The sequence below is a fragment of the Carassius auratus genome, chromosome 14, assembly GCF_003368295.1.
Source record: "Carassius auratus strain Wakin chromosome 14, ASM336829v1, whole genome shotgun sequence".
NCBI lineage: Eukaryota > Metazoa > Chordata > Actinopteri > Cypriniformes > Cyprinidae > Carassius > Carassius auratus.
Window position 1 is genome coordinate 24751123 of NC_039256.1, and position 12117 is coordinate 24763239.

At 39.4% G+C, this 12117-nt stretch overlaps 1 protein-coding gene across 6 annotated transcripts in view; it reads left to right on the forward strand.

Moving 5' to 3' along the window:
* Positions 1-11268, forward strand: part of LOC113114117 (ETS-related transcription factor Elf-1-like) — a 39760-nt gene extending 28492 nt beyond the window's left edge. For 3 of the 6 annotated variants that reach the window (XM_026280869.1, XM_026280868.1, XM_026280870.1), the window contains exons 3-9: positions 4520-4688; positions 5522-5629; positions 5825-5986; positions 6161-6244; positions 6850-7042; positions 7138-7479; positions 8323-9109. In XM_026280869.1, the coding sequence (XP_026136654.1) occupies positions 4520-4688; positions 5522-5629; positions 5825-5986; positions 6161-6244; positions 6850-7042; positions 7138-7479; positions 8323-9109 (1845 nt within the window). Of the gene's footprint in view, positions 1-4519; positions 4689-5521; positions 5630-5824; positions 5987-6160; positions 6245-6849; positions 7043-7137; positions 7480-8322 lie in introns of all 6 variants that reach the window. The other 3 variants (XM_026280872.1, XM_026280871.1, XM_026280873.1) reach the window with 3 other exon arrangements.
* Positions 11269-12117: the final 849 nt, after the last annotated feature.

The window sequence follows — 12117 nt, forward strand, 5'->3', positions numbered from 1 at the left end:
TGAAAGCTAGATTCAGGCCTAACCTGCTCAACTTGTTGCAGCGTGGAAGACAAGTCCTGTTCCACCCAGAAGTGTACTATTGTTTGAAACGACACTGGCTTCTTAGTCACTCTCTAAATCCCCTTACTCTATTACCACACCATCATAAATAAGCTCTACCGGTCACCCCACAGTCTCAGATATCTTTAGACTCCCACTTATAACAATAGAGCTGCTTTTTCGGGGACTGTGCAAAACAAACTTTGACACTTCTCACTGTGTATGCAGGGTTTTCCAAACATGGGTGCTGTGAAATGTGTCCAGCTGCTTGTGTGGCCTGTAATGATTAGCCATAGTGAACCTAGAGTCAATAATTATTCCCATAAGTCAAGTCGACATGTAATGGGAGGGAAATGATATTAAGCCATTGTGTCAGAGTTCAGCTACTGCACACAGCAGAAGCAGAAGTACTAGATCCAGATTCCCAGAGTCGCTGAGTGCATATATATCCACAATCTTATACTGATTATCTTATTAACCTAAAACAACATAACGTGTAACAACCTGCTAAAGGCTGTTTACTTTTTAATAAAAAAAAAAAAAAAACTTGCACAACTAGATTTTTACCCATTACCCCAGTTTCACTTTGTATGTAAACACCTTCACCAACATTCTAGTGGCTTATTTAGTAGGCGCATGCCTCATGGGCATTACTGTTGATGTCAAAACAAAATAATTTCTTGTATAAACAGGGTTTTCTTGCATAGTCAGGTTTTCAGAATGGGCTGATTTTTGATCTGCATATTATTGTGCATTCAAGTTCAATTAGATGTTTGGTTGTATAAAATAGGGATGCACATGCAATATTTTAGAGATTGAGTGCATGCAAATATTGACACCTACTGTAGTTTTGGTTCTCACTAATACCGATACTTGTATTTTTAGTAATCCTCTTATTTTTCAGTACAAAATAGTGGAATCACCCTATAATTTGATGGTTGTGAGTTTTAAATTTTAATAAACCTTTAATTCCACTTGTGACTATATCAAATACAGGATGACTACAACTCAGCATAGTATTTTAAAGTGAAATTACATGATTAATACTTTCTGAAATTAATTTTGAGCATAACAATATATTGGATGAGAGATACCAAACACAGGAATCATATCAGTTGGCTTAATTAGTTTAGTAGGCACAGACAACTCCTACTTAAGTCATTTTGTGTATAACAACATAGAGCTTTTCTTAACTCTAATTAATCAAACATCTCATCGCTACTATATAAACAAGCACAACTTTTATTCAGCAAGGACTCGTTCAAATGATCATAGAAAGTAAATACATTTATAATCTTACAAAAGATTTCTGTTTCAAATGAATACAGTTGAAAAAAAAAGTATGAACAACACAACTGTTTTCAATATTGATTATAAAAAGAAAAGTTTATTGACCAACAAATAAGCATATTACTATTTTTACTGCATTTTTATCAAATAGTTCCAGCCTTGGTGAGCAAATAGTGAGCTAAATTTGAATGGTAGTGTATGTCAGATATTGATCTTTACATTTCTTCAATCCACTTACATGAAGTTTGGCTGCCAGTGTTTCTTTGTGTGTCCACCTTTATTCAACAAATGCTCTTTTTTTTTTTTTTTTTGTATTAAAGCATTTTTACATGCATGTTATCACTGACTGTATTGGTGCTTCCACAGTATGTTAAATCTTCTTTTATGTAAGCCAGGTTTGCATAACTTCTCTTTGCTCCTCTCTCAACATTATACATGTCCAATGGCTGCATTGGCGTGACATTGTGCAGCTTTAGTGGTCAACAGATTAATTTCTCATCGCTGAAAACCTGTTGCATGATGCCTGCTTAATACACAGTTGTATTGTCCCCGACATTGCAAGTGAGGGTCTTGTATTGCATCAGTGGGTTAGCATCACGTCTGGCATTAGGTAAAGCAGAAGAGAGTATAACTGTGGAACACACCGCATGCTATCAGGTTTATGCAGACAGAAGGAACACGGAACTCAACTATGCAAATGACTGCTCTTTATCTGATGTTTTAGAAATGTGGTTGATTATTGGGGGGGGGGGGGATATTACAGCTACAGCTTTATGGCAGTCTTTGGGTTTTATTTTTACTAATGTGCACGATTGAGATACTGGCATATGAAGAGCTGTATTAACACTGGAATCTTACATTTATATGGCAGAGCTATTTAGCTGATTTTATGCCATGCTTATAAATGCATAAATTGGTCTGTTGACAAACAGCATGGATTTTATGCAATAACTTCTGAAATTCAACTTTGTATAGACTCATGCAGGCTTGTTCTGCTATTTTGCATTTACTTGTCAGGTAATATAATAGAGGCTATGTAAACCGATCACCAACGTTTTTTGCATAATCCTGATATCTGACGTCTGTAGTTCTCCAGTAAAGCAGGATGAGAGGGAGGACGTTGACAGATGCACAGAGCAAGACTAAGTTTCCTGCTTACTAAGCAGTCAGGGCTTGTGGTCTGTCTAGTCTAGTTAAAACTCTTCTCCAAGTAAATGATAAACGACATGCTAAAATCAAAAGTTTGTTTGGTGTACACAACCATTTCAAAGTTTGGGGTCAGTAAGATTTATTTATTTATTTTATTATACTTTAAGAAGTATCAAATTTCTACAGAAACGCTAAGCAGCACAACTGTTATCAACATTGATGATATTAAATGTTTCTTGAGCAGCAAATCAGCATATTAGAATGATTTCTGAAGGATCATGTGACATTGTGAAAGTTCAGTTTTGCCATCACAGGAATAAATTACAGTTTACAAACTCGTTATCTTGCTAAACTTATTATCTTGCTCTATCGTTCAGATGGCCAGTAGACAGAAAACAGTTATTTTAAATTGTAACTAAATTTTGAAACATTATTGTTATATTGTAATTGATCAAATAAATGCAGCAACGGGGAAACAAAAGAGACTCCTTTCCAAAACATTAAAAAAAAAAATAATTCTTACAGACCTAAATGTTCAAATGGTAGTTTATTTCCAAATTAAACAGTAGCTAAATTCAAGTGTTGCCATTGAATCTGTTTATAGTTGTTTAGAATTTGTGTTCAACTCTACTGAATGAATTTTTCTGGCCTTGAACCGAGATTTGAAAAGCCAAACCCATCGAGTCTCTGGGGAAAATGCCATAACAACAGCAAATAGTCCAAGGATGATGGAACAAAAACAGAAAATCTTGCCAAAGGAAGATGGAAGATAAATACGTCTTTCACAATCTTAGAGACAGTATTTCAAACATTCCTGAAGTATTGTATTACACTGATCAGTTATTGTTAAGTATTAGTTTGTGTGGGTGTGTGTGTGTGTGTGTATGTGAGATTATTTTCTTTGGCTATAAACGTGCTTTGCTTATTGTTCTCATATTGGTCATCTTCACACATTTGCAAAACTGTAAAGTGATAAACTGCATTCTGCTGCCATCTAGTGGCATCATAACACAACAGACACATGTGTGCACGTGTTCTCAATCATTTTAAAAATGGCAGACTAAATCATGAGATGTAGTCCCTGAGGAAAGGCAGTCACTTGTCAAGCTCACAATGAACAGTTGCATAATTAAAGCGGTCCTCTAACAAGTGTCAGAAGAAAGGTCACTAGACTTTGATCAGACTGCAGTTTCTCTTGAATTATTCCCTCTCCGTCAATGTTCACTCATATTCTGACACATTTATCCTTGTTTGCACATATCGTCTTCCAAAGGCATAATGAGAGCTGCTAGCCAGTTAATGAGATTTAGTTGGACACACACACACACACACACACACACAGAGCTCCCTCGTTCAGTGATGCTATCTTCAACACCAGTTTTCCCTGGAAATGGCTTGTTTGTTTTTTTTTTCTTCCGATTTCTCTCACTAACAATCCTAATTCTTCTAGACTTATCTATAAGAGTAGGAGAACATAAAGAGTGGAAGAAAGATGTTTTTGGTATATTTTGGCTGTGTTAGCTGTGTAAGAGGAAAGGTCTCTTGTGGCTTCATAGTCTAGTACCAACTATTTCCTCTTTCCCCCAATGTGATCTCCACCCTTGCTTAGGAATGCTGGTGGAAATGAGGAAGCCTGAGATGGTGCTTTTGGCATGAAGCTCATGACCTTGGGAGCAAACAGGGTCATGTCTATTAGAAACTTACTGGAACTGTGGTGTGTTTGCGCTCACGTCATTAACTCACATGATACCGCACAGGCTAGTCTCTGGTCTAATTGTTATTCTGATGTATAGTAAGAGTCCAACCAAGTGACTGAACCGGCTCAGGTTAAAGCCATTATGAATGGGCCATTAGCTGCAGCCTCTGTGAGTATAAGTAACCTGGGCAATTGTGGATTAGAAGCTTTCATATGCAGGGAAGGGGCAAATTTATGTGTTTTAAACCAATTATGGTGCACTTTACTGTCTTTCAGCTGAAAGCATTGCACGACGGTTGATTTTAGATCAATGGCACATTTATCTCTCTGTTTGTTCTCCCACAGCTGGACGACCCTTCAGTTTTCCCAGCAGTGATCGTGGAGCAGGTGCCCGCTGCCGACCTCATGCAGGTGTACTCTGGGCTGGAGGCAGATGAGGTGACTAATGGCATCATGGTGGATGCCATTCAGGATGTGGTGGAAGAGAACATGATGGGAGACGTGGGGCTTTCTGGTGAGTCCAATAAGTGACCACAATTACAAGCAGCATGATATTTGTTTTGAAAACCTTTTTCATGAAAATGGGGAAAAAAGTACTCTTTGCACCCGAAACAATCCACAACACTGTTTAAAACAGTTTATGCACTACTGTTAAAAAGATTGAGGTTGGTAAGATTTTAAGTCTCTTCTGGTCATCAAGGTTATATTTATACATATGCAGTAAAAACAGTACCATATATTACCAAATAAATTGTATATATACAATTTAAAATAATGCTTTTCTATTCGAATACACACACACACACACACACATTTATTTGTTTATTTATAATATACAATGCAAATTTTCCATGCAATGGCAGAGCCGGATTTTCAGCATCATAACTCCATTCTTCAGTGTCACACAATTCTGCAGAAATAATTTTAATGTAATTATTATTGTTGAATCCATTATATATATTTTTGGCAGAATTCTCTAGAGAAACTTCATAAAAACAGCTTTTATTTGAAATAGAAATTTGAAAATAGAAATTTGAAAATGTCTTTACTGTAACTTTTAGTCAATTTAATGCATCCTACATCTAAGTATTAATTTATTTAAATTATATATATAATTATAATATATATAAATTATATATATAATTTAAATAAATTAATACTATAATTTATAAGATTTTTTATAATATAAGATAATTTATAATATAAGAACAGCTTTACAAATAACTTTATCTATTTATTCTTTAAATATCTAAGGAAAAGCACATTGCCAAGCTCATTTAAAATGAGAGCCATGATAGTGAAAGCTTAGTGTTTGTCACTTGATTAATAAATATATTCTGTCCACAGTAGAGACCCAGGTCTCAGGTGGAGAGGACAATATGGAGACCATCGAGGCGGCTGAGGCCCTACTGAACATGGAATCTCCCAATAATATCCTGGATGAGAAACGCATGAGTATGTGATGACTCACTGTCTGTTTACATGGTGCTGTTATTTTTTTTCTTTTAGAAATGTTTGTGGGGAGACTAAAACACAGTATATTTCAGTCAGTTAGCACATACTGATACCATTTCTCATTTCAGTTCTGTCTGTGTTTAAACAAACAGTTTTATAAACACACACTCATACTTGACCTCCACCCTTCTATAGTTCACACATACGGGAATATGCTGGAATCAGAGCTGACCTACATCTCCCTACGTCCAGAGCAGCTCTCAAACGGCTGCATGGATGTTCCCCTGGATGAGGACACGTCCTCTTTGGATGAGACCCCTCATAAGAACCCTTCCAAGCCTGCCAGGAAAAGCAAAGGTACCGTTATCCTCCAGTAGAAGGCAGTGTACACCTTAGTGTTTTTTCAAAAGATAACCAAATACATCATTTATTATATTACATATGTTTATTTTTATTTTTTTATTTTATTTCATGATAGAATTAATTACATTTATGTTTATGTGTAATTATTTTCCTGCAATCATCCTGCAGTGCGCAAACCAAGACCAGTGCGGCCCTGCTCCCCCATCACCAACCCAACTCTCCCACTGAAGAAGAAGAGCAAAGAGGGCAAAGGTATGCATGACCTCGGATCGGCGCACTGTAGTAAAGGAGAAAAAGTTGGAAACTATCGCTTCTCTGCCTCCCGCATGCATCATGAGCTGCTCTTTCCGGGGCTTTGCTGGCAGTGCTGTGGCTGCTTAATTGATGAGGTGCTCTCAAAGTGCTGCGTTTGTGAGGGAACTAAAAGTGATAGCGGGCTGGAGGGCACATCGATGCTGTCCTGATAGAAGCCCCTTATGCATGCGTCCCGTTCCCAGCTCAGAGAGGAGACCGGCCGCATACATATACATCACCTTGACACGCCGGTCTGTTCTCTCTCCGGCTCCCACTGCCGGGGTAGCTGTTTTTAACCACTTCTGGACAAAGCACACAACAAACAAGAATAATCTAGTGCCAGACCCCTCTAATTAATTTCCAGGCTGGCGTGGGCTATCATAAAGGGAGAATTGATTTATTAAGGTTATAAGACAGAATACAATAATTGCACCTCTGCCAGTTCGGCTTGTTAAATAAGACCTGTGGAATCGCATGTGAAATATGGAAGGTGTTTAAGCTTTTTATAAGTCTAAACTTTTAATGAGTCGACAGAGGAATATAAAAGACCCTTATTCTTGTAGGTAATACTATCTACCTGTGGGAGTTCCTCCTGGCTTTGCTGCAAGACAAAAACACCTGTCCCAAATACATCAAATGGACGCAGAGAGAGAAGGGCATTTTTAAGCTGGTGGACTCCAAGGCTGTCTCCAAGCTGTGGGGGAAGCACAAAAACAAGCCTGATATGAACTACGAAACCATGGGCAGAGCGCTCAGGTGAGCCAATGGTTACAAACACTTCACCCAGAGGGACCAATCATGCCAGAGGAATTGCTTTTCCTGACCTACCTCTTCCTCTCGCTCTCTTTTAGGTACTATTACCAGAGGGGTATACTGGCCAAGGTTGAAGGACAGAGGCTTGTTTACCAGTTTAAGGAGATGCCTTCAGATCTGGTCATCATTGATGAGGATGATAGCCAAGGGGATGACGCCAGTTCTGGCTATGGAGGGCAACGGTCCGCTCCTCATGGACGGGCAATGAGCCGCGGTTCATCACGTGCGCAGGGGAAGAGCACACAGATGAGGGCAGTGAAGAGAGAGATGAGTCCAGGGCTGAACAGCAATGGCAAACAAGCAGAACAGCTGATGCAGACCGTCCACATTCTTCAGCCAAATCAAGGTGCTGCTGTCCCAGCATCTACACACTCCATAAGGTGAGGGGCATTTTACATAGACAGACAGCCACACACACAAAACCACAGTTGAAACGCACGCTATTTTCCAAAATGGGTTGTATTTGCTGCCTACATAGGTTGCTACATTCTTAGGCTGCAGCATCGTAACCAAACTGGACCTTATAATAAGTGAGCAATTTGTAACACTTTTCTTTGGCAGTAACACAAATTACAGAGCCCTGTAAAGGCACGGGGAAAAAACTGTGGCCTCAAATTAAGAATTTGTCTCCTTGTTATAGTTAAATTATGGTTTACTGTGACCATGATTTAGCTAAATTAAAACAAGGGAGCAAATTAGTATAACTTGTCCACGATAAAAAAAAGAAAAGTATTGTAGTTGTAAAAAGTGGCCATGATTTAAGTGAATTTAAACAAGGGAGCAAAGTAGTACAATTTGGCCGTAATTTATCTAAAACAAAGGAACAAATTAGTACAACATGGCCACAGTTTAATTAAATTAAAGCAAGAAAAACGAATTAGTGCAATATGGCGACAATTTCACTAAAACAAGAACAAAATTAGTACAACATAGCCACAAATTAATATTCTGTCAGAACCTTTTCCTAATTTGTGGCCGGAATATCAAATTTTTTTTTGTCTGTATTTTCTGTAATATATTTTTAGTCAGAAATAAAACAACAATAGTATCATAAGTTTAACTTCTTCAACTTAAAAAAAAGTCGTATTTTGCGTGTTCCACAGTTTATCAGAAAAACACAGCTGGCTCCTTTAATTCAGTGCTGCCATATCATTTTTCCTTCTCCTTATACTGAAACTAATGTGTTCTTGCTTTATAACCCCATTCCCCTCTATCTCTCTCAGGACTATAAATATGCCAGGCTCTGTTCCCATGGTCCTCACGTCAGGAGCTCAAGGAGGAGGTCCAGTCACCCTGCAGACCCTGCCGCTCTCCTCTGTTCTGACCAATGGGGATTGTTCCACTCATGCCTCGCCGCCTCGGGTCATTCTCCACACTGTGCCTTCCACCAGCCCTGGCAGTAAAGATGTGCTCACCATCCAGACCGCCTCTCTGACCACAGACAGCATCCAGTCCCAGCAGCTCCTCGTGTCCACTCTGAGCTCATCCAGTGGAGGGGTCATCAGCACCACGCCACACCAAGCCGGATCTCTTAATGGCATCACCCGCCTGGTCACTCTCAATGCCAACGGGCAGCCCGTCGTGGCCCAGCAGCCCGGAACGGTCATCGCCACTGTCCTGAAGCCCAGTGAACTTCAAGGCCTGCAGGTGAAGGAGGAGATCCTAGACCCGCAGTACCTCCAGTCTCTGGTCAACAGCAACCCTAGCGATGACCTCGAGGAAGGAGTGGCAGAGCTGAGCTACAGAACTGTGATCATCAACAGTGCAGGTCAAGAGCTGGGTCAGACACTCAACGGACATTCAGACGTGGGCTCGCAGCTGGCCAGCAGCCATAGTGAGGGCCTGACCCCAGTGGAGGAGCTAGAAGTGAGAGGAGAAGTGGCTCTACATCCGGAGTCTGAGGCTAAAGGGCTGTTGGAAGGCTCTCAAGGTCTGCAGGAATTACCAGGCACCATGCAGATCCCCGCATGCCACTTCATCCAGGTCAAGGCGGAACCAGCCGAGACCTAAACTAGTGGCCCAAGCAGGGAAATGTGGACATAATCGACCAACACGTGAAAAAAAAATAGATATTTTTTTCAGTGGAGCAGATTATTTGTAATTTATTGCTCTTGATTGTTTAGAATGGGCGTTGACCCCAAGACTGTTGTTTACTCCAATTTATTGTGATTGGTGCCTAAATTCGAACTCTGAGGGATACCAACCATGATGTCATGATAAAAGCTCTTTGGTCTGCTCTCCGTCACTCCTAAACTCCCAGTAGGACAGCAGCCATTCTCCAACCAGGGATATTCCCACCATATGTGCCAGTTGAGATGTTTCTGTCTCTTCTCATCTCCACAGACAAATCCAAAGACTTTATCCAGCAGAGGGACCAAAGGAGGTGTTGGTGGGAAGCCAAAAAGAAACCAACACCACACCATTAACTTTCGGATTAAACACACACACACAGTTGCTTATGACATACAATATGGAGAAACATTTGTTTTGTTTTTTTCCCATGTAGCCATCTTAGTGAACTTCAAAAGGATGCCTGTTGGAATAAGACTGAAAGAGTGCCTAGGTGGTTAATGCTTTGTTTTGGAAGGGATGTTTTGAAGGGGGAGATTTGTATGATTCACTCTGTTTTTAATACAGAATTATGACATTATCTCATCCCGCTCATACCATCAGAACTGAAGAGGTTATTATTTTTCCACCACACACAAATTTAAAAGCACTGCGCTTTCATGGAAATGGGCATTGCCTGTCCCAAGAGACAGTTCTAGTAGACTTTGTTTGTATATAGTAACATACTAGAGAACATAGTGACAATTTCCAAAATCATCTGCAAAGTATTTCCCCATTATAATCTTGTTCATATGAAATGGAACACAGTATATATATATATATATATATATATAAATATATAATATACAACTAAGATTCAATTTATGGCCACAAATTTATTTATTTTCTGAATTTCTAAATTCTGTATGAAAAGTCTTTTTTAAACAAATGTAACAATGAGGGAAAATATGCAGTATGTAGGGCTAATTTTACCCATAAAGACTCCAGTATGTGTGTGTATTGCTGTATTTTTCCAATTTAAAGCATTCCATGTAATCCGCACACCTTTCATATTTTATCTATTTTTCAATATAAGGGGATCTGAATGTAGCTTTATGAGATTGAGCTATCATGCTGTTCTTATTCACTGTGATGTGTTTAAAGCCATTTTTACAGAGCATATGTGCTATAAATGCTATGTCCTTTGGTTTCTGCCTTTACGCTGTCATACTTTTACCCTGTGTCGACCACATATCGTTCGCCTGATGCCTTACACGACTGTTTTTCAGATCACAGCTGGTGTGCTCTGTGACATTTAGGTAGATTTTCAAAATGTATTTATTTGTAGTTGATGCAGTCAGCTGTCTGTGGCCTCCGTTCCTTCCTCGCCTCATTTATATCCAATGAATCTAGAGCACAGTCTCTTAATAGCGGCATCTCCAAAAGAAAACAGAGTGGATGCTGGAGACATGTTGAAACTAAACTAAATTTGTGCTAAATTGGAAGAAGTGACTGAAGTTGTTGAGGGTAAATGTGGACTGGACTCTCAGAAGACCAGACTCTGATGGGCAGCAGGCCTCTGCCTTTAATTCTGTTTGACTAACACCAGCACTCTGGTGCTGCTCCGACAATCATGGCTACACCTTGTATTATGCAATATTACGTCAGTAAGACAATCAGTGACCTCATCATGATAGAAGAAAAATGTCCTTCTGGCCGCCATCTAATTTTCAGACCTGGTCTTGTTTGAAATATTTGTGGACCACAGGCTTTACACTGTAGATTTTGGGTAAAAGTATGCCAGTGCTCCTGCTATAATTTAATCTTGCCTTTTCTTGGGGCTTTCCCTTTTTTTTTTTCAATTGTCTTATAGTAGACTAGATTTTTTTTTCAAAAAAAAAAAAAAAAAAAAGAAAGAGAGAGAGAACCAAAAGAAAAGAAATAAAAATGTTTTGCCTTTTCGTGAACGTGTGATCTCCCGTTCCCTCTTTGCTGTGGAAATTAAAACTCAAGATCACAGACTAACTGGGTTGTGGGTAAACAACACAAAGCCCACAAGGCAGATGCTATCATTGTTCCGACATATTAAAACATGTACACCTCCCGGTGCATCTCCTCAAGCGTTTCTTCTATTAATGTGAATTAACAGAGGTCAGATACACTCCCAGGTATCTCGCAACATCTTGCTGTGAATCGAGGCTGCTGCGGGGAGCTTTGTTTCCAGCCATATGTGCTCTTATTCAGCTCGTCTTCTCCTTCTGGAGACTACAGAGCACCACGGCAACTTCGGCAAAGATGGAGTGAGTGCAATCTGTTAACTACAGGAAGCAATGCGCTGAAAAGAGTTACTGAACAATCGTGGCATGGTTCCCTCGTTTGAGTGGGTGAATAAGAGCAGGATATTTAAACAACAAAACAATATTGGTCATAAGAAATACCCTCATACTGTTTCAAACCAGTTGTTTTTTTGTTTGTTTTTCCTGAGAAACATTCTTCACACTTCTATGTACACTTATATGTGGTGGTGTTAGCGCAGTGGATAAGACACACGTCTGTGGTGTGGGAGACCCGGGTTCGAATCCACTGTGAGACACCAATGTGTCCCTGAGCAAGACACTTAACCCCAGTTGCTCCAGAGGCGTGCGACCTCTGACATATATAGCAATTGTAAGTCGCTTTGGATAAAAAGCGTCAGCTAAATAAATAAATGTAAATGTAATGTAAATGTACAACCACAATTCTTAGTGAAGGTCAAACTCCAAAAAAGGTTAAAAAAACAAACTATAGGTTTAATGCTGTCTTGTGGGCAAATAATATTTAAACAACTAACACAGATTGTGAGAGGAACCAGAACAGTTTTCACACCTGCAGCTCTGTGTGTGCCGGACTTGTGGTGAGGATAGAAATGGCTGTGTGTGTGATTACTCAGTGGTATGGGTTTGGAAAGGCTTTCTATGGTCTTTTATGGT